Source organism: Leptosomus discolor, chromosome 4 (genome assembly GCF_034619465.1).
Source record: "Leptosomus discolor isolate bLepDis1 chromosome 4, bLepDis1.hap2, whole genome shotgun sequence".
Classification (NCBI taxonomy): domain Eukaryota; kingdom Metazoa; phylum Chordata; class Aves; order Leptosomiformes; family Leptosomidae; genus Leptosomus; species Leptosomus discolor.
The window spans coordinates 14606092-14633152 of record NC_141394.1 but is presented as its reverse complement, the minus strand read 5'-3'; the positions used below and the strand labels follow the sequence as shown (position 1 = coordinate 14633152).

Genomic DNA, 27061 nt, shown 5'->3' with positions numbered 1-27061 from the left:
TGCCTGCTGCTGTGACTTGGTGCCCCGCAGCGGGGGCCCGTGGCCGGGATGTCCGGCTGGCATCTCGCCCCTCGAGCAGCAGCGGGGGGCAGCGCTCGGCGTGCAGGGGCTCTCCGCCCCGCCGCAGGGCGCCAGGGGCACGGCGGAAAGCGGCAGGCGTTGGCCGGTCGGCTGCAGCGTGCTGCGACGCTGGAACGATTTGAGCAGGCAAGGAACCGGCTCGAAACCCGGGTTCATTTTGTAACGGTGGAGGCCGTTGGGGAGCAGCCCCCGGCTTCAGGGCGTGAGGCGCCGCGCGGTGGCGGGGCTCGAAGAGCGGGCCTGCGGCCCAGGGGCGCTATCGCAGCCCGAAGCCCCTTTCAGACGGTAAGGAGGGTCTCGGAGCTGGCTGCTCGCCACAGCCCTGTCCTTCCCAGCGGGGAGGGGAGGGCTGCACCCCGGGCCGGGCCCGCCCTCCGCGGGGGTGGTGCCGGCGGCGCGGCGGGCCGGGAGAGAGGATGCTGCCGCCGCCGCTGCTGCCGCTGCTGCCGCCGCTGCTGCTGCTGCTGCTGCTGCCGCCGCCGCTGGCAGAGGGGCGGCGGGTGGCAGGGCTGCGGCTGGGGCTGCGGGGCAGCCCCCGCAAGGAGGTGAGCCCGGCTTTCCTCTCCCTCACCCTGGACGCCAGCCTGGCCCGCGACCCGCGCTATGTCGCCTTGCTCAGGTGAGCTGCTTCCCTCCCCTCTTGGGCAAAGGACCCGGGGCGGGGGGGGAGAGGGGGAGTGGGGGCAGGCAACAGAAGGGTCCCCCAGAGCGGGCGGGAGAGGTCCCCGGCAGGCAGAGAGGTCCGCAGCCGCGGGGAGGGGAGCCCGGGCATCCCGGCGGGAAGGCGGCAGAGGCGCCGGTGCCCGGCGGGCTCCGGAGGGGCCGGGCAGGGGAGCGAGCTGGGGGGAACGGGGAGACCCCATCCCTGGAGCTGGGGCCGGGAGGGTGCTGCTGGATCCCCTCTGCTTCGGGATTCACCGAGTTCATCCTCCCGGGGCGGCAAGGGGGGACCTGCCGCGGGCACCTGCTGGGGGCATGAGCGGCAGGGCCGGGTGGCCGGAGGGAAGGCGCAGCTCGGGCGGCGCTCGCTGGAAGCAGCGCGGGGATAAATGTGGGAGAGGAGCTGCTCTGCGAGCAGCAAAAAAGAAAAGAAGGAAACTGCCGAGCAGAAGGGTTGCATGTGGCCGGGCTGGGGGCTGCTAGCCCTGCCTCTCCGCGAGATCGAAATCATCTGAGTCCTCGGGGAGCTTTGCAGACACTTGCTAGGGCACTGTCAAGGTAAAGTCAAATAAATGCTGAGGAAGGGCTGTCACTATCAAAGCTGAATCAAGAGATTCTAAAAATGAAGCCTTTTTTCCCCCTTGGATAGCACTGGACGACACTGGACTGCCAAGTGATGGTGTTCCCTGGCTGTTTTTTGGCTCTGACCTCTCTTGCCTTTCTTTCCCCACCTTTGCTCTATTTTTTTGTACTCTATTCCTTTTGATTCTACCTTTTCCGGAGGCTTTCTTAATTCTTTCTTTTTCATCTGTCTAATCCTATTTTTCAGCCCCACGGGCTATTTCTCTAGTCCTGATTTTTCCCTCCTCCCACCATTTCCATCTTTTCCTGCTCACCAAGGTGGGGAGAAAGGTGACACCAGCTTTACTGGAAAGTGCTCAGGTCTCCAACCTCAACTGCACACCTTGGGGTTCAGTCTGGGTCTAGCCCTGCCACCAAGAGGAGCAGGAAGTATTTGGTGGCCTCTAATCTGCTGTGTGTCACCACCGAGCAGATAGTGCTTGTGTGGCTGCCATCCTCTGATGCTTCACAATTTCTCCCAGTGAAGGCCGGGTGTTGGTGCCGCACATCCTGCACAGTGAGTGCTCAAGCTGTAGAAGTAGACCTTACGTTATTTTATAAACCTGCTTTGCTAAAGCTAACGAATGTTTTTCCCAGCGTGGAATATTAATCTCTTTTGGTATAAAAGGCATCACTTTGGGTGTCCTTCATGGAAATTGGGACTGATGGTGTAAAGTAAGTTTGATGTCCACCTTCTCAGGGGATTGGTATGTTAGTTTTGTATAAACAAACTCAAAAAATCTAGGGGCAAAGGATGCTTAGGACAAAAAAATACCTGTTTCAAAGTATTTCCTTACTTTGCCCCCAGGATTTATCTCCCTGTCCATGAGCATCTTCCCTGGGACACATCTTCCCCTTGCTGTCTCACCGACACTCTCCTGGCCCACTTAGCCAGCAGTGTCTCTGTTGCATAGGGCAGAGAGCTGCGGCGCAGGTCCAGCGAGGGGTCAGGAGTGCCCTGAGGCTACTGGGTAGCCTCAGGTCACCTACTGCATCATGTCCCTCTGAGCACTTGCCGTGACACCAAAGCCATAGTCTGCATGAACACAGTGTTTCTTCTGTTTCTTGATGTCCCTTCCTCAGCAATCCCAAACTGCGTGCCCTGGCGACGGCCCTGTCCCCAGGCTTCCTGAGGTTCGGTGGCACTGAGACGGATTTTCTCATCTTTGATCCCAACAAGGATTCAACTTTGGAAGAAAAGATCCTCTGGGAACTTCAGGCCCAGCAAGGTAAAACAGGCATCAACGTGTTAGAGTTGAAACCACCCTGGGTTTAGGAGGTGGCTTTGGTGCAGGCTGGGGATGCCACAAGGGCACAGCACTGCACTGAGGGTCCTCCATGGGGTCAGCATTGCTCTCCTCCGTGGAGGGGAGATCCATGGACCTTCAGCACCCTCTGAGGAGCTGTGCCAGCTGTGGGAAAGCCAGGAAGGGCGCAGGAGACCTCATGTCCAACTTGGCATCTGCAGGGCCTTTCTCTTTGCCTCTCTGTGTTTCCCATGCTCCCTGCAGCAGCCTTGGGAGCTCTCCTGCTGCCTGGGAGGCAGTCAAGGTCAGTTCAAATGTTGTGGTTTCATTGTAAAAATTAAGTAACAGATGGAAGAAATAGTCTGATGAGAACAGAGTGTCTGTTTTCTCTATCTTGGCCAAAACTAGAGCTAGGCAGCAGGCACAGACTTGCCCTCCTGTCACTTCAACAGGGCAGGTGCAAACCCACCGGACTGCTGCCAGTTGCTTGAGCTTGGTCCTCATGCATGAGATTCCCCACTGCATTAAAGTCCATTTCCTTTTTAAACTTAGCAGAAGCACGCAAACCTTTCTAGAGGTGTTTCAGATGAAAAAAAATCCTGTCTATTCCTGTGGTAGAGAGCATAACAGTGCAATCATATGTCACTGTACAACCAGCGATACTCGGTTTTGAAGTCTAGTGGTGCTTTACCCTCTGTACCACTTTGCTGAGCAGCTGCCTCCTCTCTGGGTAACTGTGAGTCCAGCTGATGCCTTTCTCTCTGGTTATGGTTTGTTCCTGGTTCGCATGCTGAGAAAAAACATGAGCTTTGGAAAAAAAAGTGTCTTATGACTCCTGCCAGTGTTGCTGTTGGAGTCGTGTGGGGCAGTCACCGCTTTCCCCTGCACAAGATGGGCAGTGCAGGAAGCATTGCCCTCTATCTGCCCACAGCAAGGCAAGCCATGAACCCTGCCATACCGCTGCACGCCAGAGTGGCTTATCTGCTCCTCAGGCTCCTCAGCCCGCACTTTGTCAGATCATGGGAACGAGGGTTTCCGGATGGTGCTCCAGCTAAAATAGCTTATTGGGGTGTGACCACCACGATACCAGCCTCCAGAAGCACAGCTCAATCTACCCCCCCCCCCCCAACTCCATCACCTTAAATTGGAAATATACATTATATACATAATATATATTTATGCATTAAGCCATCCCTCTTTTTCTGTGTGGTTAACGTTGTGAAAGTAGGGGTGCATTTCACAGAAGTGCACAACTGGCTATCAGCTTGGCACCAAGCGGTTGTGTTTCCTCCTGAGGGATGCCGCCCTTTGCATGCTGGACCCTGGCTGTGAAGATGAGGATTTAATTGCTGTCATCCTTCTTCTGCCCTACAGAGGCTTGTGGCTTCAGGCCTGCATTTGCTGCTGTTGAGAAGCTACTACTGGCCCAGTGGCCCAGCCAGGAGAAGCTGATTCTTGCAGAGCATAACTGGAAAAAGCACAAAAACACCACCATTACAAGTAAGACTTCAATGGATTTTTCTGCTGGGGTTTATGATCAGGGGGCTGCAAATCTCTGCCCCGCAGTAAAAGGGTCGTAGGCTGTTAGGAGCTGAAAACATCAAAAATGAGTATTTTCCCAAGTGGAAAAATATTTTTCTACTGTCTGCCACCTCATATATAATAGTATTCAGCTGCTGCAGGAGTTGGGAGGATCTCAACACCTTGCAGGATGGTGTGTAGCAAGGTCTGGGATCTTCTGTCTGCTGGGAGAGCTTGGCACATCTGCAGCGTCAAGCTAAAGAAATACAGGCAGTAAAGACTGTCACTTGGCCGGAGCTCAACTAGTATACCATAACCTTGAGATAAACACCCTCCCTTTCTCTTTCGCGCAGGAAATACTCTGGATATTCTTTACAGCTTTGCAAATTGCTCAGGGTTTCACCTGATCTTTGGACTCAATGCCTTGCTGCGGAAAGACGGCTTGCAGTGGGACAGCTCAAATGCCCAGGCACTGCTGAACTACTGCACCTCGCGGGGGTACAACATCTCCTGGGAGCTTGGGAATGGTAAGTGTGAAGCCTGCTTGTGGGCCAGGCCAGCAGTCACTTGGAAAGGTACCACCACAGGGTATGGGCTGGTAATTTTGGATGTTTTGGATGATGGCCTGTAAGAGCAAAGTGATGTTTTATTGGGAAACAGTAAAGTCTTAATTTACAAGGAGGGATTTCACAGAAGGCCCAATAAATGAGCAAATTCAGATGATATTGCTGCTCCTACCAAGGCTCTGAGATGAGGTGAACGACGCCCTGCGAGGTGCAGGATATCACCTATGGGGACTGGCCAGGACAAAGTGCTGGAGAGCAGCACGATTCATCACCCAGGCTTTTGAGTTCATGCTCATAAGCTTCAAATATCTCACCCGTACCATGCCAGATCACGTGAAGCCATAGGGTGTAGGTGCTCGAGCTGCCCTACTTTGTGCCCTGAAACCAGAATGGGGTGCTGATGTGCCTGTGTCTTCCCTAGAGCCCAATAGCTTCAGGAAGAAATCTGGCATCTACATCGACGGCTTCCAGCTGGGGCAAGATTTTATTCACTTACGCCAGCTTCTGAGTAACTATACCCTCTACCGGCATGCAAAGCTCTATGGTCCCGACGTCGGGCAGCCCCGAAAGCACACGCAGAGGCTGCTGAGAAGGTAGGGGTGTGGGGCCCAGCAGCACCCCATGGGGTGGGCAGGCGTGGGTAGCAGTGGCTCATCTGCACCCAGATGCAGGGAGCGTGAGGAGACATCTGGGCAGAGTTTTAAGGATTTTCTGCTCCAAATCAATAGTAAGGATGTACAAATGGATATATCCAGTCAATCTGAGAACTAATTTCTTGCATTTTTCCTTAAACTAAAAACATGTAAATTTTTTTCTTGACTGGCGGTGACTGAAATGTTATCTGCGTGCATAAGCTCAGGGTGTGTTTACTCAGACAGTTGAAACTAAGACGCTAGCAGTACTTCAGTGATCTTTGCAAACTTTCAGTTGGGCACTGACTCTAGTGCTGTATTAACAAGGGCTTTTCTCCTAGAAATCTCCGCGTGTTACGCAAGCATTAATTCATCCTCCCAGCAACCCGCTGAGGCAGCTGGGCTGCCCAAAGCCTGTTTAAAAGCCATCGCAAGCGTACCCCCAAAGGGGTTCACCGTCACTACTGCCAGCTGGGGGGAGAGGGGAGGGCTGTGTGTAGCAGCTTGCTTGGGGGGGGGGCAGAACCCACCACCAGTACCCACTAACCCCCGGCTCTTCACTGCATCCCCTCTGGTTGCAGCTTCCTGAAATCAGGAGGGAAGGTGATCGACTCTGTCACGTGGCACCAGTAAGTACCGCTCGGGTACTATTGTCACTCTGCTTACTGCCTGTTTGCTTTACAAAGCGTCAATTTGAACTTGTCAACAGGAGGGAGAGGGTGAAATACCCCTTTCAGCAGTTCCTTGGGTGCCTCTCTGCAAACTGCTCTGCTCAGAATAAGAGACGAATTGAGGGAGCCTGTTACAGAAGTGCAGGTCTCCAAACAGGCTACTTGGTGCAGAGACCCAAAAGCAGTGGTGGGGGTTTGTAACATAGGCACAGCAGCAGAGAACGAACGCATGCAAGGCAGTCATTTTGCTTGCTAAATATGTGCACTGAGAAAAACAGAAGTGTGGAGAAAAAGATGGCACAGCAGCTTTGCTGCTCAGAAGAGTGCAAGGGGGTAGGTCACAGCTCTTCCCCCGCACGAGGAGAGTTTCTGCAACTGTTGAGCCTTTTTGCACATGCCATGTTTCAACATGTAGCGAAAGCTAGTGGCAACTAAGCAGCAGCCCAGGCTGTTTCAAAGCTCCAAGTTGCCAGCCTCTGCAAATAAAATGCACTTTCCCATGGGAAGAAGGGTGCATTGTATAAAAGGAAAAGAAGGTAGCTCGGACTTACTCAGCAGAGATGCCTCTGCTGGACTTTTGCAAGAGCAGAAGGTTTTTAACATAAGGTTTTAAACAACGCGTGGGGTGTCAGTACCCCTGACATTGGTGCTCTTCCTGGCGTTAGAAAGGCTGAATCTGCTTGAGTGAAGGCTTCACTCCCTAAAAGCTAATTCAGGGAGTCACTGATGACCCTGCTGACAAATGCACCCAACTCCTTGTAAAATATGCAGCAGAAGCCTTGTTAAATTTGTGGTATGTGCTGCCTTTTTTCTCTATTTATGTCTATTTGATATAAACAAAAAGCCCTGCAGGTCTGGCTGACCCTTACCCATAGAGAAGTGCTAGCAGCTTCCTCTGCTCTCTCACTTTTGCTCTCCAGGTCAGCTCAGGCTGTGTGTGTGGGTAACCCACCCTCAGATCCCACCCGCTGTGCAAACAGCACCGGCACAGTCCCAGCCCTTTGCTCTTGTGCCATGGCTTAGAGTTGCAGTCTTAAAGTGCTGAGGTGGGCAGTGGGGTAAGTCAGCCCCAGGGCATCTGCCATGAATTCCATGTGTTTGAAAGTGACTTCCATGTGAAGGTGGTTTTCTTTCCAGAGTCGAATGCAGCATGGTGACATGCAGCAGTCAGGTAACAGTGGGAAAAGATGCATATGCTTACGTTATATATATGCATACATATATGACTTACGTACGTATTTTCAGCTGCTAGCAAGGCATAAAACATGTCCTTTCCCCTTCCTGGGCTGTTCTTGCCCTGCGGCTGCCTTTGCTTTAAATGGGCATGCATTATTTTCTTCACTAATTTAGGATTATCGGGTTTTAGCTTCCTCTTGTGGCTGGAAGACTTCAGCTACTTCTGGTAGGACTGAGTGACAGCGTGATGAAATGCAAAAATCACAGGGATCCCAATTTCCTGTTCTTCATTCAAACAAACCAGACTTAAAAGCTCTTCTGCTTATGGTGGAGTGCAACCTTCATCCCATAGGGATGCCTCCATCCCATTCCACTCCAGATGGCCAAAATACTCCAACAGAGGAACAGAAGCTGGGATCTGATATTTTTTAATATATAACTTGATACAGTAAAGCAAGTGATCGTAGAGGAGTGTCAGACTCCTCAGCAAGAGGAGATTTACAGAAGCTGGCTCTTATTCAGTGATGTTTTCTTTGTTCTAAATAAGTAGATGCAAAAAAACCCCTACTATGTCTGTTGATGAACATTTTTATGATATCCTGCCTCCATCAAGGTAATTATACCTGATAGTCCCTTAATTACAAACAACGTACACATTTGGGAAACAAAAAAAAAAGAAAAAGAACTAGACAGAAAAATAGTGCTGTGGGTAAGTATATCAAGCAATGGAGTACTTTCAGTGATGTTTTGTGGTGGTATTTTGCCTTAATTTTGGCTATGTGGGTTTTTTTTTTTTTCTATTTCCAGTTACTATGTGAATGGTAGAAGTGCAACGAGGAAGGATTTCTTGAGCCCTGACGTGCTGGATACCTTTGCCACAGCTGTACACGAAGTCCTGGAGGTGTCTTGTCCTGTTCAATCGTTCCCACGTTCAGTTTCCAGGGGGTTATCAGAGAATCTGGAATAAAGTACAATTTCTCACTAGCAATAAGCAGGGATCCTCAAAGCTTGGGTGCTGCTGTCATTGTAAATTAAAAAAAAAAAAAAAGTTAACAATACTAATAATAAATGAGCTCCAATAATTCGCCATGCAGCAAGCATGGTGCCAGATACATCACAAACCTACAGCATTCTCACTTATCAATGTAGTCATTAATCAGGGATGTAACTTATGGTCATACCCCCCACCTCTTTTGTATTTTGAGAGCCTGACAACAGTATAACTTAGAGCATACAACTACTTAGCACAAGAAGAATTACAGGGCCTGTCTTTTAGTGATGTTCTCCTCGTTCTGCTTGCGTAGATGTAATTTTTTGGAGGGGGGAAGTAAATCCTCTTCTAGTCCTTTTGATCAAAATTTCTGTGACATCCCACCTTGGGTGGTGTTAAATGCAAACGTCGTACGTAGGCATTTGGCTAAAGCACAAAATTTTGATTGTCCATTAATTTCAGTAGCCAAAAAACTTAACTATTGTCTTTTTCTCTTCTTCCCTACACCACACTGGCCAGACTGTTGGTGGGACTGTGCCCGACAAGAAGGTCTGGCTAGGAGAGACGAGCTCTGCCTACGGAGGGGGAGCTCCTAGGCTGTCCAACACTTACGTTGCTGGCTTTATGTGAGTACCATGTCACAGGTATGGGGAAATTACACATTTTACCAGCTGAAGGGGGTTGTGTACGTGCCCTGTAGGAGGAACATCTCCCTCAGGCTTCCCGGGAACACAGGCAACGGGTGGGTTGATGATCAGTCGTAACCCTCCCACCGCTCCCTCTGTGCTTACCCTGTGCTTGAGGTTTGAGGTAGGCCCAGGTAATGGCAGATTCCTATGGGAAACGGGGGATGAGAAGCATGAGAAAGTTGTATTTTTGCCCTTGAATCTGCAATGCTAACTCCGTCCTTTTGTGAGGATGGAAAGTCATTCCGGAGATGGGTGTCCTTTTCCGACGTCATTCTTTGACCACCATGAAATAATTAACCAAAGGGAAAGTAAGTCATGAAAATAATTTTCTGCAAGGACTCTAATTGTAGCATTTTGTTGAAATAAAAGAATTCAGGCTTTTCTTAGCACTTTGATCGGTTTATAGATTCAGGGAGATAAAATTGCAAGGGAATGTGTGGTTCACACTTTGAAAATTTACCGAAAACGTGGTTGCAATATTTTTTTTCCCCTCCTATAAGGCATGATGATCTTTTCATCAGGGCCTGGTGGGTCAGCAAGACAAAGCCTAGCAATGGCAAGCAACCTTGTTATTGGTGTGATGATTTCTCTCAGCCTTCAGGCCCTTGGCCAGTTCAGGAGCATCTGCTGCTGCTCCTGGTTTCCACCACCTGCAAACAGGGGAGTGGAGCAACTGTTCCACCAACTCGGACCTCCAGAGGTGGCCTGAAATTATTTTTTAAGATAATCTCAATGCAAGACTTGAATTGAAATTAGTTGTGTGATTTTAAGGGAGTCAGCATCATGCCCTAATTCTTGCTTTCTTACTTCCCGAGCTGGTTGGAGAGGGGCAACGGTGTACAGTTGAGGTCAGCAAATTCATCTGCATATTATTTGCTCGTTTTTTGGCAGGTGGTTGGACAAACTCGGGCTTTCAGCCAGGCAAGGGATCGACGTGGTGATGAGACAGGTTTTCTTCGGGGCAGGGACCTATCACCTGGTGGATGCCAACTTTGAGCCTTTGCCAGTACGTATGCAACCCCGCTAACACCATCTGAATGCTGCATCTATTTCTGCACAGGCAACGCTGGATGTGGAGATACAAGTCAGCTATTTTAACAATGCAAGATAGCAACAGATTTTGTAGAACAGTTGCAGTTAGCCTTGCACCTAAAATTAGCTCACGTTTCATTATGGGTTCATGTATTATATATAGCTACATACAAGATATTTACTGCAACGGCAGGGATGCAGCTATTCTTCAGCACAGCAGAGACTGATTTCTGGGGCATGAGGCTCTGATTTGTAAGCAGACACTTCTGGAGTTCACAGGGCTTTTCTGGATAGACTGTTTTGTTTTGAGTCCTCCTCAGCTAAGGGATGAATAGCTTTTAAACAGAAGTGATACGAGGTATTAAAATAAATTATATCCTGAGTGAAAACCAAACCAACATGAAGTCAAGACTCAAGCATTTCTCACGTCATAAGCATCTTTAGGCTTCAGTAGTGGCTGAAGGATAATTAAATGAAAACATGCATTTCATATAGCTTGATTTATTAGGAAATAACATTCTGCTGTGACACAACATCATTATTTGAACTATACATTGTCCTTGTACATTTCTTTGTGCTGATAGCACTTACCTTGGGGTGAGAGGATAGGGTCTTTCTTTTTAGTTTTCCTCTCATTTTTCTGCTTCCAAGCTGTGGTTTTCACAGGCTCATAGAGACCATCTGAGAGGAAACCCAGCATATAGGGATTTTCTGTCCTGCTTGTTCAGCTGGTCTCTATGCCAGGGGCTGCGTTGTCAGGCTTGTAGCTTTAGAGATTTTATTCCATCATTTAAAATAGATTTAAGTTGGACTGAAAGGATGTCCCTTGTTCCTCACCTACAGGCAGTACAGATGTTATTCAAGCTAATAATGCTTTAGAGGCAGGGAAATCCAAACCCAGGTCCACCAGTTTTAGTAAGCATGGAAATGAAGAAACACAGCAGTGTCAGAAGGTTGCATCTCCTTGCAGAGGAGCTGAGCATACAGGCCAACAGGAAAAGTCACTTCCCGGGCCCGTGGTGAGTCAGAGGAGAAGCACAACCGTTTTCTTTCTAGGAAAACCTCAGAGACAGACAGATGAGGTGGGAGAAGCCCTCTGTAACCCACCAGCCGGAGCACATCCTTCCCTGGGGCTGCGCTCAAAAAAGCTATGCTGCAAAATGCAGCCTGCCTGCAGCTTCCTAGTCCCAAAACACATCCACACAGGCTGTGCGCTCTCTTTCGTACAGTCATGGACTTCACAGAGGAAAAGCAGCAGCCAAGATGCAAGAAAAAGCAGACCTGGAAAAAATGAAGAGTCTGCACTGGGCATCACCCTGCTCTCCGGCATTGTCCTGGGCTGTCAGAGGATTTGCTTGACTGCCATTCAAAACTTAATCCTGAGACTGGTTCAAAAGCACCGTGTTAGTGAAAGATATAAAAGTTGTTGGGGGCTTCTTCCTGACCTTACGCCTGTGGATTGGGCACAGGCTTTCTTCCAGGAAGCGTAGCTCATTGCCCTCAGGTTCAGCCCTGAGGTGCTCTGTGCCCAGCAGAAGGGTGTTTCCAAAGTGCAAACAGTCTCTTCCCCCACAGAAAGAGCTCTGAGATTTGCATATGAAGGGGAAAATTATTCTGAGGTACCTTGTAAACACAGCTGCTGAGCAGCTTGGAGGCAGGGTTTTCTCTTTAGCTATGCTGTTAGTGGGAATTTAAATAGATACAGTGAAAAACGGTAAAGCAAAAAATTATAGGGAAAAACCCCCTGAAATTGCCAGCAAAATGAATGTTATGTTAAGCACCATGTGGAGTACCTGGCATGTGCGCAAGTGCTTACCTGTGTTTTTGTGCCTCCCAGGACTACTGGCTGTCACTGCTCTACAAGAAGCTGGTGGGTACCAAGGTGCTGCAGGTTGGCTTGTCGGGAGCCGATGAGAGAAAGCTCCGTGTCTACCTCCACTGCACGAACGCCCTCCAGTAAGCCTCCAGAAAGGGCAAAATATCCCAGAAACTGAGCCCACGGCCACCCCCAGGCCAACAAAAGCAATCTGGGACAGTGCGAGGATGCACGTTATTTCTGTGAAACCTCTTTCTCTCCTGATCCTCACCATCATTTTCTCTTGCCTTGCAGCCCAAAGTACAGAGAAGGGGACGTGACGCTGTTTGCCTTAAACCTCTACAATATTACCCAACATTTGCAGCTACCGAATTACTTATCGAGCAAGCACGTGGATCAGTACCTCTTACTGCCTCATGGCAAAGAGAACATACTTTCCAGGTAAGGGTGCAATTCCTCCTGCCTCTGTAGAAAGGTTTGTGAGTAAAGTTAGATGGCCTCTAAAACCTCATCTTGTTCAATTTGCAAGGTGAGGAGGGGGGAAGAGGTTGCCATTCAGTCATCTGGGGTTTTTTTCAGTAAGGACTGACTGCGGTTAAATGAGTTCTCTTAAAATCAGGCTGCTGAAAGCTTGCTAAGGTGTGAGGACCCTTGTTTGATGCTAATTGGGAAGCTTTTTCCCAGCAGCCTTCAGGGCTCTGGACCAGCTGCTAAAGTCCTTTTTTCTTTTGCACAAGCACAGGTATATTGCTTTCCCAAATGCTGGCTCCTGATTTACAGCAACGTGTTCAGGCTTTGTATGGTTTCTTTTGTTGTTACTGCTAATGCATCCTCACAGGAAGGATCTGCTCTGTGGGCATAGAAGATATCTTAATATCTGCAGGAGGAAAAACAATTAAAATTCGTACTGTCCCACAGCCTGTCCCACTGTTAACCTCACTAGAAGAGTAAGAAACACGTACTTTTCAACTTGCTTGTGCTACCACTCTAAAGGAGTCCTTCCAGAGGGAGTGCAGCAGGTGCTTTGTGCGTGTGCCTCCCTCAAGGGAAGTTTAGTTTGGCTTTGGGCTGAGTTTATGTTTACACTCAGGTCCAGAACTGTTTGTGCTCAATGGCAAACAGAGCACAGCTGCCCAAACAGTCTCTCTGTCCCTCTCCAGGTCTATCGAGCTGAACGGACACGTGCTGCGTATGGTGGATGACAAAACACTGCCAGAGCTCATCGAAAAACCCCTTGGTCCCGGCAGCATACTTGGCCTTCCAGCCTTCTCTTATGGCTTTTATGTTATCAAAAATGCCAAAGCTATTGCTTGCATTTAAATGGTTAGTGCACATGCCCAGGATAAATGTAAAGCACTTGGATGGTAGGGAAGTTTAATCCTAGAAATTCACACTTCTACCATGAGATTTAATTCTGGCAAGGGATGCAAATGTGGCTGCACTGGTACAATCTGTGGGCTGGGGAAGACACGAGGTCCTGCTGGGTAATTTGTACATAACAGATGCTCGTTAAGCTCCGGGGAGAATTATCCAGGTAAAGCAAGACCAGACAGGGGCTGGTTTTGCTCTCTGTGCAGCCTGGGTCACTGCGCTCAAGCACGAGGCCCTTCTCCACGCCACATGCACAGCAGCATCAACTTCTCACGCTGCGCTTGGGGCTCTGCCAGCCACGAACTGCAACCTCCCCTCGCCTTCTCATTTCTGCAAGCACAGCTCTTAAAGCAGTTCCTTCGAAAGCTTGCCTTCAGAAAGGATGAGCAGGGGGTTTATCTTAGCTGTACAGCTGTGATTTTGCCTGCACCATGTGGGAAAGCCTGAGGAGGGGTTGTGGTTGCTGAGGGCATCTCAGGGTGGAAAGCAGACACACGCCGAGGTTGGGGTGCCTGCAGGGGAAAACGCCTTGTTGAGAAACCGGGTCCTCCGTGGGATCTGAGGCAGCACTGCTCGTTTTTCCCAGGCTAGGAGAGTTCAGTCACAAGATGGAGCTGTGGCCACGTGCTTTCCAAAGGCGAGTTTTTGACACACGAAATGCAGGCTGCTCCTGCCGAGTGGTCTGCCTCTGCCCTCCCACACATCATCCCTTGGAGGAAAGGAGAGGAGCCCACCAGCACCCCGGCAAACCCCACGGCGAGGGCTCGCAACTCCTCCACCTTCACCGTCCTGCTGATGGTTCATCTGGAAAAGACTTCCCTGAACCTGTCTGCAGGTGAAGCTCTGCTTTATGCTCCCTAACTTGCTCAAGTCTCTTCTGTCCTTGAGGAAACAGGCGAGTAAAGAGACTGAGCAAACCACCCACCCCTTCACCATCAGAGGGACGTTAGTGGCCTTAGAGCATCCTGGGGACAAACCTGCCTGGCCAGGCTGATATCCCTCCTGCTTGGGGAAAAGCTATTTTGGGCAGAAATCTGTATTGGCAGTGGCTTTTCCCCCTGTATGCATGCTGCTGCAGTTTGGTGGGCCACTGGCTGCTTTCCTCTGGCACACGGGCTGCCGGTCTGCAGGGTAGCAAAACGCCTCAGAGAATACCTGTGGTCTCCCACACTGAAACAAGTGTGTATTTGCATCTACTTTTCTTGAAGATCTATAACCCACGCCGCTGTCAATGCCTTACGATATTTTGAGCGCAGCGGGGGCAAACACCACCACTGCACCCCTCTACTTCCCTTTTTAAGCCCTAAAAGGATGCTACCAGCTACACGGTGTTTCAAAGCGGGGGGGGGGAGGGAACTTTTTAATGAGAAGTCTTTAAAAACAGATGTACTTTCAAAGCTGTGATGAAAAATTGCAAAATAAGAAGGTTATATTTAAGTTCAGCGTGTCAAAGCAGTGTTTCAATCCACAGCACAGATGCATTCTGTGAAGAGGGTAATATAGATCAGCAATGAGACTAAGGAAGGCTAAGTTTGTTTACATTGTCCAAGTTCAATAAAAGAAGTAAAGAGAGCATAAAATGGAGTGAAAAGCCTTACATACTGGCAACATAAAGTTAATAACATTATTATTATATGTTACAACTAAGACATCGCAGTTATTGTGTGCCTGGTAGCTTCTTTTTAGAACTTTTCTAACAGTTCTGTTTATTCCAATGCTTGTGACTTTTATATTTGAAGATTTTAATTAAAGTGATTTATACCTGGTTTGGGCAATCTTCCTTTTTTTTTTTTTTTTCTTTTTTTTTCTTTTTTTTTTTTTTTCTTTTTTTTTTTTTTTTTTTAAGATTCCTTTTTGGCATACTGATACCCCAAAACTCCCTACATTTCTTTTAGTCATGCATCACCTGCACTTCGTATGATTCCCAACAAGAGTACCCAAGTAAATAAAAATGAAAGAAAGCATATCCAGGTTGGTGTGTTTTGACTGTAGTTGGCCACCAGTTCAGAAGCTTTCTGCCCCACTGTCTTGACTCTGACACAATACATGGGCTGATGACTGGCACGCAGAAACTGCCAGGAAGGGTACAGGGATGGTCTGGGTGTGCAAATGACAGCTGCTCTCGCTTCACCTCCCAGTCACGTCTCCTCCTCTGAGCACACGGCCTGGTTCTTCACATGGCGGGGTGATGAGAGGCGTGAGTTACAGCTCACATAACCACTTTCAACTTAAAAAGCTCTACACCCAGATAACTTCTCTTTACACACTGTTGTACATTAAGCTGATAGCTACTGTTAGCTCTGTACAAACAAAGCAGGAAGGAAAGAAGTGTAGGAAAGGTGATGTGGGATCCCAGCACACCAAGACAGGTACGGTCAGAACCAGAGGAGAACATCGCCCTCCTGAGACCCTGCAGCAGCAATGCTTGCCACACAGGCACCTTATCTCAAGGGCTTTCTTTCCTCTGTGAATGTTGTAATATATATATATATGTGTATATATATATATATATATATATATATATATATGTATATATATATATATATATATGTGTGTATATATATATATATATATATATATATATATTTATACACACACACACACCTATCTGAGACCAGGAAGAACGATTACACCTTGCACAAGTTCCAATTTACTTTTGCATTTTTGACTCCTGAGCTTGGATTACTCCCTTTGGATTTACTGTAAATCAGTTCCTCGAAGGTGGAGTAAGTTGCGTCCTAAGAACTTTGTACGAGGGATCATTTAATGTCTGTGAAAATAAGGAAACTGATAGTCTCCTTAGAATCAGGAGGAATTTGACCATCAACGCAGATTTGTGTCAAAAAAGACAGTGAGGCTGTAATAGCTTTTGGTGATTTTTCTAAGTCTGAAATGTGATGTTTTTTTTTTCAGCAAGGGGCCAGACCACCTTATATTGAATATAAATCTAGTGATAAAAGTTTGCTTTTCTGCTTTACTTTCATGAGCTCCTTAAAAATTGTATGCAGACGGTCCAAGGTTTGCTTACCACATCACGCATAAAAAAACTAAACCCAAAACACACACAGCATCTGCACAGCAGCAGCTACCCGGTGAAAATTGGAGTATTGGAGTTCCTAGGGAGACAGCAGGCAGAAAGGCTGTGGGCGCTCGTTGGACTTGCTCCCTGCCCTTCAGGATGCACTGTTCAAACACGCCTCAGGCACTCGTCAGTGCCTGAATAAAGCCATTGATGACAGCGTCAGTGCGAAACAGAGCCAAGGCCCCCCTCAAAAAAATTTTACTAACATCAGAGTTGAGCAACCGTTTTCTTTATGGTCCTGTGCAAATCATTTTATTGCTTATTAAAACAGTGAATGGAAAACTGTGAAAGTTACTTCTCCACCATGTTGGTTTTTTACTTCCTCCTGGTAGTCAACATTTTGTGAGATCAAATTTTCCCTTGTTTTTTAACAGTTTGTCAGTTGATCAACCTGAAGGAAGTGTGGAATGAGACAGAAATTATATGCTACAGAGACAGTAGCAAATCTGGGGACTGAATTAAAATCACTGAAACCATGCTTTGCAAGATAAAGTTTATGGCTCTGTCCAAAGCTCCCCTCCCTCCCTTGTTTAGCCGATAACTCACGTAAGATGGTAGGAGAACCGAGCGAATGACGACAGAGATCCAAACGCCACGTATGTTATCAGAAATTTTTATTATCTAGTCTGGAAACGTTTGGGAGATGAGACATATGCTGATGCATGAACACGTATGTCTTGATGACGGTATGTTTCACTGACACACAGTCACCTACGGGATTTCAACAAACAGCATGGAAGGCTCTGAAGAAACTCAGGAGCGAACCCAGCACACATGCTTTCAGTGAGGTGCTGAGGTACAGCAGCTAAACATTACAGAAGTTACTAAATCTGTGCAACCTGTTGTTTTGCCACCGGTCCCCCTCGGGTGCTCTGGCAGTCAATAGCCACTGCTCGAAGCCGATGCCAGGCAAAGCTCCAAGCCCCCTCACACAAGCCAGGAACCTTGGCTGCCGTCTTCCGTACCCGGGCCAGGCCCACGGCAGATCGACTCCTGCTGATACCCTGCCAGGCCCCGCGGCCTACGAGGGAACGGCTGCTCCGGCGCCGCCGGGGCGGGCAGTTTCGATTCCCGGGAGTGAAGGACCAGGCGCCACACAGCAGCCGGGCGAGGAGCGGTGACACCCGCCCCGGTGACCCGGAAGCGGGGACGCCCAAACCCAGGCCCCGGCCCCGGCCCCGGCCCCGGCCCCGCTCCCGCTCCCTCCGACGGGGAGGACAGGGCCGCCGCGCATGCGCCGCGCCTGGAGACACGGCCGCGCCGGAAGCGCGGTGGCAAGATGGCGGCGCTCCTGGTGCGGCTCCGTCGGGGCGCCTCCGGCCTCCGCGCCGCCCGCCTGCCCCTCGCCGCCGCCGCCCTGCCGCCGCTACGCCGCCCCTCCGCGCCGCCCGGACCCCCGCGGCCGCTCAGCTTTTCGGCGGCCGAGCTGGTGCGCGCCGCGCCGGGCCCGCTGCGGCCCTACCTGCGCCTCATGCGGCTGCACCAGCCCGCCGGTGAGCGGGGCGGGGCCGTAGCCGTGGCGGCGCGGCAGCCTTGGGGGCGCGGTAGCCACGGCGACGCGGTAACCACGGCGATGCGGCAACCATGGCGATGCGGCAGCCATGGCGACGCGCAGGGCTGCGGCGGCCGCTGCCGGTCCGGGCGCGCCGCTGGTGCCGGCGCCGACGGGCGGCCGGGGGTGCGGCGGGGAGCGCGTGGGGGGTCCCGTGCCGGTGCCCGTAGCACCCCGCCCCGGGCACAGCCGCCCTCGCTTTGGGCAGAGCGTTTTGCCAAAGCAGCGTGTGCTTGCTCGGCGGTGCCGTTACTCGGCAGCAGCTGCCGTCCGGCCCTGCCGCCGCCCGCTCCTTGTTTCCCCCTCACCGCACCCGCGGATTTTGTCTCCCCTCAGGGACGTGGCTGCTGTACCTGCCGTGCACCTGGAGCATCGGCTTGGCGGCCGAGCCGGGCTGCCTCCCGGACTGGCACATGCTGTCCCTGTTCGGCGTCGGAGCGGTGCTCATGCGCGGAGCCGGCTGCACGATCAATGACATGTGGGATCGTGACTACGACAAAAAGGTACAGAAGCCCCCGTGGGCTCCCGAAGACCCACGGAAGTGAATTGCCGGTGAATCAACCAAGTACAAGTCCGCTCATCTCCAGCAGCATCCTTGCTGAGTGCAGGCTTTTATCAGAGATGTGTGCAATTAGTTTGTCTATGTTTCCTGGAATAGTAGAAATAATTTTATCTTGTGTAACGTTTTTCTGTCTAGGACTGTAATGAGTCTTCTAAAGTACGTACCTCTGCGTAAGATAAAAATAGGTTGGTGTCAGCTGTGGGCAGTACAAGTTTATTTTTCAACTTTGTTTTGCATGACAACAAAATAAATAACACACTTTTGCTATAATTCCTAGTTATGATCTACCCAAGAACACTTTTTTTTTTTTTTTTTTTAAATTTTCAGGAGCAGGGTTTCCTCGAGTATTCTTAATTTCTTCATGAGAATGGCTGTTGAGAGTATCATGCCCAACCCTGAGCTAATCCTCTTCTATTATGTCATAGTTTTCATCTTCATTTTGTTCAGAAGAGGGAAATAAGCAAAAGGCAGTGCCCAGTGTTGGATGTTGAAATGTGCACAGGTACAGGCTTGGAGGGGTGTATCCTGGTGATGTGTTACTGTTTGCATTGCCTGTTTTCTGTACCTGTATTGTTCTGCTGGTTTTGGGTTTTGGTGCTGGCAAGAGACAGGATAATGAGCCAATCTGATACATGAAGTTCTTTTTTACAACGCTTGTATTTGTGCTGTTGAGAATCCAATGAATCAGTACAGGTTTTGGGTGGTTTAGGGTTTGGTGGTTATTAACAACGACAGATGCTAAAATACTTGACAGGGCGGGATGCGTGATTGGTAAGATGGTATTTTCAATATAAGGAGTTTGTTTATGCATTAATGTGATGTGGTTAGATGTAAAATTAAAAAAATTTCCATCGCAGCTCTTTCTTACATACCTTTAGAGGATATCTTCAAAACAAGTGTGATAGAGGCCAGGTCAGTAGCAGGATGTTGACTTGTGTTGGTGATGGTGGTTTGGGGTGTTAGATTTTATGCTACTGATTGTTTGGTAAATGTTTTCTTTTCTTTAAATGAAACATCCCATGTTTGGTTATGGTGTGCGGTGGAATTGGTTGCAGATATGTTAAGTGCGTGCTTAAACTGCAACAGCAGTATTTGGCATTTAACGTAACCTGATGGCGGGGACGCGGAGAACAAACTGAAAGAGCTTATTTAAATTCACATTAATAAGGCATATGCAGAATGCTTTATACATACATAGTATTCTGTAAAAAGTTGGCTTTTGAACGTCTTCAGATAGACTTTACGCCATTTTCATCAACATGCAAAACTTTTGTCTTTTTTTCTCTTTTGGCAAGGGTCACCTTGGGCAAGTAATTCACCATACATTTCAGTTCAACTTTTTTTCTTCTTTCAGTTTGCCTTGTATGAGCTCCGGTTCCAGACAGAGTTTCTAAACTCCATTGCATCCCAACTAGGATTAAGTTAATTGTCCTTTTGCGGTTATTAACGAAGGTTATGTGTGCTCGAGGAGCCCTGCATCTTTGTGATATTGTACACGGTAATCACTTCAAAGCATTTAAGCACAGATGTGCTGCTCAAAATCAGGATAGTTAGCTCACAACTTTTTACGTCTGATTTTTTTTCTTAAGGTAATAAAATTTGTATGCAAGATGGCTACAGTGTTTCTAATCAGCCTCATTGCACACAAGAGGCGTTTTATTTCTGCTTTAGTTTTTAAAGCCTGCGTGCTTCTATTATAAGTGTTGCTGCTTAGAAGTACAGCTCACATCCGTGATGATATACTAGGTTTGTATTGTGGAAGAACCCCGTCTCATATATTCTGTGACCTGTTTCTGTTTACTTTTCTGCTTATATGCCAATGGTGTGACTTTTTAGTTTTAAGATACATTGGAACGCATCGTGTTGGATCTGATATTAGCATTATTCTTTCCATTTTTAGGTTGCGAGAACAGCAAGTAGGCCCCTGGCAGCTGGAGATATCTCTACTTTTCAGTCCTTCATTTTTCTTGGGGGACAACTTAGCTTGGCGCTTTGTGTGCTTCTCTGTCTGAATTACTATAGGTGACGTATAAGTTATCTTTTGTTTTTAAAAATGTGATTCTGGGTCCAGACTTAAGCACAGAAATTTTCAGTAGAAAAGATGTTGGAGGCAAAGGGAGGAGATTGTTAGTCATGGAACTGTATTTGAAAGGAAAAGAATTAGTTTGGTGCTATGTGCAGCTGCTGTAATGCTGCACTAGATCTTGTGATCTTTAGACTGGCAAACAATAAACCTCTTGGTACTTTTTACAGTATTGTTCTGGGAGCAGCCTCTTTGTCTCTTGTGATCACCTACCCTCTGATGAAGAGAATAACATACTGGCCACAGTTAGTTTTGGGTGAGCTGGAAATATTTTTACTATTTTTTTCTTCAGATGTAGTTTTTGAGGTTTTTTTATAAATTAGTAATTGAACTTCAGCAAATAAAAATACCTTCTAGACAAAGTTCTGATGTGCCACAGGCTTCTTAAACAATTTATAACACATGTAAGAATTGTTTGGGTCTGGGGTTTCTTTGGTTAAAAAATCAGTTCATTATTTTGACAGGGGGAGGGGAGGGAGAAAATATGTGTCATTTGAGAAGCAGCTTTAGTTTTGGAGTTATCTTGAAACCTTTCTTAAACATACATTTGTCCTGCATTTCAGTCTTCAGCCTCTAAAATAAGTCCTGTGCCGAAACCGATGGTGCTTGTATTTCAGATTGAGCTACTAAAACCTGTCTTTGTATCTGGGCCTTCACGTTCCAGCTGCCTTCAGCTTTTTCAACCAAAATTGTCATTTTCAGCCTTGAAGTACCATAGAGGGGTGCTGTGCATTCTTTTGCAGTCAGTTATACTGACATCTTTTGTTATACTGATGTCTGTTGTTTGAGTACACTGGAATAGTGCTGTGCAAATGATTCGCTACGCTAATGAAGTCAGATTTAAATTGGGGGAAAATGCATGACTGTACGTATTTCTCCTTGTATGTCCAGAGTATTTAATGTCAAATTACTTGTATTTATTACCTGCCTGAAAATAACTGGTAGTAAAATAGAGATGCCAGTATTGTACAAAAAGCTGCTGATACAATATACACTTGAACAAATGACATTTAATTCTGTACATTTAACTTAGATTCCTCTTGGCAATCTTGTAACTTTTTTTCTTTCTTTTACTCTCTTTGTGGTTTTAGGACTTACATTTAATTGGGGAGCCCTTCTTGGCTGGTCTGCCATCAAAGGGTCGTGTGAGTGGTCTGTGTGTTTGCCCTTGTACTTCGCAGGAGTAATGTGGACGCTGGTGTATGATACCATTTATGCACATCAGGTAGAGTAACAGTGGGAAATTTCAGGTATATATGTATGTTTGTGTGATTAATTTACAACTTTCTTGTCAAACAGCAATACTGTCTATTGCAGTTCTTTACCCTTTGCTGAACTAAAACAGCACCAAAGAAACTGCAGCCCTTGCACCTTTTATTGCTGTTTGCAAATGTTTTACGTATCAGGTAGAAAGCTGGAAGTATAATCTACTTTGTGTGCTTATGCATTTGCATTGTGTAAATAACTTTGATGCTGGTATTAGCTCTTGGCTGCTAAAGCAGCTCTAAGGACCAGCCTTCTAATTTAAATTTTAATGTAGGGACCTACAAATGCACTTAAATTGGGTTCCTAATAAGAAGCATTGGAAACTTAAGCTGGGCCTCCCTTCTCATTTCCCTTGTGAAGTGGCAGTTGGATTGTGGATTTTTTGCTAATTCATCCTTTCATCCTAGGATAAGAGGGACGACATCATTATCGGTGTGAAGTCAACAGCATTACAGTTCAAGGAGGACACGAAGCAGTGGCTCAGTGGCTTCAGCCTTGCAATGCTCCTGAGTTTGTGCGTGGCAGGAATGAATTGTAACCAGACGCTCCCGTATTACTCAGCTGTGGCTGCCATAGGGACTCACCTAGCGCACCAGGTCTGATGGATTTATTTATACTTTTTCCATGTGGAAGGTCTTGATAAGAAATCAGAGTGCTTTTCAATCCCCATCAATTCGCTAATGACATAAAAAAAAATTCCTGTAGAGAGAACTGAAGTCTTCTGACAATAAGCTTGCTTCTCTTAAGTACCTTTTGCAGACCTTTTGTTTGAAGAGGCCTCCAGTGGTCCGCAGACTGTAGAGCACTGTTTTTCAACCTGTGCCTAACCAAAAGAACTGCCTCACATTAAGCTGTGATCTCAAGGGAATGGTTTTCTTCTTGTTTCGAGTAGCTATAGCTAGATCCACCTCGGTATCCTGCAAGACTGTGCACTTTTGACTGTTCTGACACAGCTCTTGTTAGGTCTGGCGCATATGATCTGAGACTGCAAGTGATACATGTTATGATCGTTCACTTACTTTAAAAGATTATATGGTCTACAGTATCAAGGACATATGCAGACCCTTTTTTTTTTTTATATATAACATGCTGTACAGTAGCTATATGAAAATGAATGTTGCATGTTCTGTCTCTCATAGATGGTTAATTTTACATCTAAATAATTATTCTATGCTGTGGTCTGGAGCTTCAGTCTGGGATCTGACAGTATAACAAAATTTTCTGTGGCTTGTTCACTACTACTTGTAGCAGATGTTAATATTATAATTTTATGGTAGTTGACAGTTATAATTCATAGTTCTTTTTATAGCAGAGAACAATCCAATTCAGTCTTGTAGTTGTGTTAGTTTAGAAATGTTAGTGAATAACAGAAAGAAAGAAATTAGCTTTGTCAGTAAAGGAACCAGATAGGATCTTGTTACCCTGTTCTTTCTGAATCTTAACAACTGTGTTGCCAGTCTTGTAGCACAAGTGAGTCTGTATGAAACTTAAATTGCTCGTCTTAATGGGTGAGTGATAGCAAAGAGGTTTGTGTGTTGCAAGTAGTAAAGTAGTCTGAGCAGTTAAGTCTGTGGTTAACATGAAACTTTTTAAAACGCATTAGACTTATGTTACACTTTAACGGGGGGAGCTCGTGCAGGTGATGGATATACCTCAGAGTAAGAGGATTCTTGCGATGTTGTAGTCTGGTGCTTGTCAGCCGCTGCTCTTCATAGCAGTTGTGCTTGGAAATCTATGAGGGAAAGAATACTACATTCTGCTGCATAATAATTTGCAGTTTGAATTGTCAGAGAGGCCTTACATTGTAGTTTGGCACAAATGGAATTTACTTCCCTGCAGGGTGGGGTTTTATAAGTGAGAATGGAGACCCATGGAATGCAAGTGGTGAAGCGTGCACAGCAATAGTGTAGATTGCCAAAGTCACAAGAGCGGTTCTGTGTACTACAGAGTAGCTTCTTTTTGAGTGATTGTTTTAATGTCAGTTTTGCCTAAACGTTCTCGTGCTTATCTTCTTGTTCAAGATTTCTGAACATGTGCTTAACTGAGTGTAGAAAGCTGGGTAAGCCACATAAGGGGTAGGTTTTCCTTAACTCATTGAATTTGTGCCTGAGACAGAGGAATTTGTGTCATGAAGATGTCAGATTTCTATCCCACATAAGAAGTTCACCAATAGAAAAATAACATCTTTTATTTGCTTTGCATTTCTGAAGGTGTGTCTCGTGGCTTAGCTGCGTTGAGTTGTATTTGACAGTTCAGTGGTTTTAGTTCCCCGTGCTTGAGGGACTGACAGGTTTTCAAGGGTGTAGATAACATCATGTCTTAGAAGCTTGTGGATATTTCAGATTATTTGATCAGAACCCAGCCCTGTCACCTCTGTACAACTGTAAATAGCAGAGGAACAGGTTTCCCAGGGAAGGTTTCAGTTCTTTTAGTTGGGTACATTTTGGTTTGACTTCTTCAGAGGCTGAATTGCAAGGTTCGAGTTTGGGCGGGGGGGTACTTTTCTATTAATCCTTTCACTTGTTTTGCTTAACATTTCCTCTTGTCATCCTTCTCAAGACTTCTGCACCCAGTTTTGTTTCCGGGAATATTTTTCAGTAACTTTGCTGTTGCTGCAATGTGTGGGGTTTTTTCACCTTCAGTTGTGACTCACAGCAGACAGCTGCCAAGCTGGGCAAGCCTTGCTTCTGGCTGTTGTGGCGGGTGTCCTGGTTCTTTTTTTTGCAAGAGTTGAACGGACTGGCTAAGAGTGACTGGACTAAACCACCTCTGTGTGACTGGGCAGGGGCAGGCACCTTCCTTTGTGTTCCGGTTAGTCCGGTTCACTGCTGGCTCACCAGTGCCTTGTCTCTACTGAAACACGGAGCAACACCTTGCAGCAGAGATTTAAAGGTGCAGGCAGGTTTTGGGCGTTTTGTTGTTATTTAAATTTCCCACTGAAGGTAGCTACCTGCTGAGGAAAATCCCCAAAAGACTTCTTTACATGCGCAGGTATTTTTACATTTTTAAATGTCAAAGCAGACACATGAGTATCCAGGCTGTTTATATGGTCCTTCATTGAGAGGGTCCAGGAATTGTGTTCGTATATGATACTTGACTTTTCCACTGTATGTTAAATAAATCTGTCAAGTAAACATAGGTGCCAGTTATGCACAAAATCCCTTGTAAGCACAGAGTATTCCTGTTTATTGTGGAGGTACGGGTAGACTTTAGATTTTGAGATTCCGTTTTTGAAGGTACAGACCTTTTTGTGTCCTTTTGTGATGTGTCAAATATTTACAAGCCTGTAGAATAATAATACTAGAATGTTATACTGTACTTCTGCAGATTTACACTTTGAACATAGACAAACCTGAAGACTGTTGGAAGAAATTTGCTTCAAATCGTACTGTAGGAGTTCTGCTCTTCACAGGGATTGTGCTTGGAAATCTGTGGAAACAAAAAGACTCAAAAAACGTGGAAGAGCCTTTAGAAAACAGGTAGTTGAGATTACTGTAAAGACTGATATTTTAGTCCAGGTAAAATGTAAGTACTGTAAGAAGGAAAACACTTTTGACATAACTGTAGCTGCTTTACACTGTTTATTTATAAAAGCTGTTGAAAACTTTCTTGTTTCTAAAAACACGCAAATGAGATTATCCTACAATGTAAATTTTGATTATCCCTAAAAGACTTCAACCTCTGTAGAAGCTTCAACAAGTGAAGCTGCTCTGCTGGTCCTGTCTGGTACAAGCAAACTTCTATCAAGCTCTCAAGACTGTGAGCCCAAGATTTTATATGAAAGAGATGTCTCTTAGTGACAGTATGTGGGAAAATACAAAGTGATCTCAGGCTGTAAATAAAATCTGGCTGTGCATGTTGGGTGTTCTGATTTATTACATCAGTAATTTTCAGTTTGAGTTGGAGCTTGTTGCGTGGAAGAATTGCAATAAGAATTTTTATTCTGAGATGTCTAGAAGTACTGTCCTGGTTTCAACTGTGATAGAGCTAATTTTCCTTCTTAGTAGCTAGAACAGTGCTGTGTTTTGGATTCAGTATGGGAATTGGTGTGAGAAGAATGTTGATACTATACTGATGTTTTTAGCTGTTGCTAGGAAATCGAGGACTTTTTCAACTTCCCGTGTTTTGCTAGTGTGCAGGTGCACAAGAAGCTGCGAGGGAGCATGGCCAGGGCAGCTGACCCAAACTAGCCAAAGGGATCTTCCATACCATAGAACGTCATTCCCAGTATATAAACTGGGGGGGGCTGGCAGGAGGGGGAAGGGGGTGGATCACTGCTTCGGCATCGTTCAGCGGGGGGTGAGCCGTTGCATTGTGCATCACTTGTCTTTTCTTGGGTTTTATTTCTCTCTCTTTTCATTACATTCCTTTTCATTACAATTACTATTATTATTATTGTCATGCTTTATTATTATCGTTAATATTTTATTTTACTTTAGTTATTAAACTGTTCTTATCTCAATCCACGAGTTTGGGGGTTGGGATTTTTTTGTCCAGTTTTCCTCCCCATCCCACTGGGACGGGAGAGGAGTGAGTGAGCGGCTGCATGGTGTTTGGTTGGTGGCTGGGGTTGAACCACAACAAGCAGTCGGGACTCTGTGAGTGTGTAAGGTCCAGAATAAGAAGTCAATAGAGAAGTATTTAAAATTACCTTTTGCCCTTGCTGTGATCGCTGGCAGTGGTTCCTTTTCACATGAAAAGAACATGCTTCTGCTAAGTTGCCAGCACAGAGTGAGCTGAGCTTGTTTATCAAGAATGGTTTGAACACAGACTACTGACTTAAAGCAAAAACAGAGCAGCCCAGAGCTTCCTTGGTTGACTCAGCTCCGTATTCATCATGCAGAGTGATCCTCAGTGATCCTCTTTTTTTTTATTTTTTATTTTTTTTAAAATTCTGTTCATTTTGACTTATGTCTACTGGGTTTATTTGTGATCTAACAATAACTTGTTCATAGGAGGATGCCTGTAAGCAATAAAAATAGCAATTGCAGGCTAACAATTACATTGCTCCAAACCATTCGTGTTTTCAACCGGTTTATGCTCTCTCAGTTACATGATTTGCCTGGTAGTTAACCTTTTCTGTGACTCATGGTGTTAAAGAGCTTGTATGACACATTCTGGAATTTATTTCTGTGGAAGAAGCAACAGACATGCCTGTACCAGGAAAGTGATAGGGTGGTGTTTACCTCTGTTTACTTCCTGGCGGGCAGGGCAAGCACGCTGTTCTCCACAGGTGGCTTTGCGTACGCCTGCTTGCGGGGCTGTGCTTCAGTGGTGCAGAGCGTTCAGTTGCCAAACTCACTATGGTATTCCGACAAACTTTCCTAGTGTCTGCTCAGCTCCTTGAGTGGTGGGGACGACTGTGCGTGCAGTCGCACCAAACCCAGGGCTGCGTACTGCTCTAGCTCTGAAGATGGGTATCATATTTTAAGGTTGTTTAAA

General features: G+C 46.7%; 2 protein-coding genes across 2 annotated transcripts; both read left to right on the top strand.

The window, feature by feature from the left end:
• Positions 1 to 497: 497 nt before the first annotated feature.
• HPSE (heparanase) lies at positions 498 to 14840 on the top strand. The gene is made up of 12 exons (XM_086464415.1): positions 498 to 700; positions 2446 to 2591; positions 3984 to 4109; positions 4484 to 4657; positions 5118 to 5289; positions 5910 to 5957; positions 7983 to 8076; positions 8686 to 8792; positions 9747 to 9861; positions 11725 to 11843; positions 11998 to 12144; positions 12864 to 14840. Exons 1-12 carry the CDS (start codon positions 498 to 500, stop codon positions 13021 to 13023), a joined length of 1611 nt encoding a protein of 536 aa, XP_086320541.1. The 3' UTR covers positions 13024 to 14840.
• A 2595-nt stretch (positions 14841 to 17435) lies between these two features.
• On the top strand, positions 17436 to 25475 carry COQ2 (coenzyme Q2, polyprenyltransferase). Its single transcript, XM_086463914.1, has 7 exons — positions 17436 to 17649; positions 18045 to 18211; positions 20171 to 20292; positions 20524 to 20609; positions 21445 to 21578; positions 22027 to 22215; positions 24947 to 25475. Exons 1-7 carry the CDS (start codon positions 17436 to 17438, stop codon positions 25100 to 25102), a joined length of 1068 nt encoding a protein of 355 aa, XP_086320040.1. The 3' UTR covers positions 25103 to 25475.
• The last annotated feature ends 1586 nt before the right edge of the window (positions 25476 to 27061 follow it).

Bases quoted from the DNA above. Each gene is read 5' to 3' on its own strand.
- HPSE (XM_086464415.1), top strand. From the start codon at position 498: ATGCTGCCGCCGCCGCTGCTGCCGCTGCTGCCGCCGCTGCTGCTGCTG. The intron at 2,592-3,983 runs GTAAAACAGGCA...TCTGCCCTACAG, and splicing joins GGAACTTCAGGCCCAGCAAG to AGGCTTGTGGCTTCAGGCCT. The intron at 5,958-7,982 runs GTAAGTACCGCT...TTCTATTTCCAG, and splicing joins GACTCTGTCACGTGGCACCA to TTACTATGTGAATGGTAGAA.
- COQ2 (XM_086463914.1), top strand. From the start codon at position 17,436: ATGGCGGCGCTCCTGGTGCGGCTCCGTCGGGGCGCCTCCGGCCTCCGC. The intron at 18,212-20,170 runs GTACAGAAGCCC...TTCCATTTTTAG, and splicing joins ATCGTGACTACGACAAAAAG to GTTGCGAGAACAGCAAGTAG. The intron at 21,579-22,026 runs GTAGAGTAACAG...CTTTCATCCTAG, and splicing joins ATACCATTTATGCACATCAG to GATAAGAGGGACGACATCAT.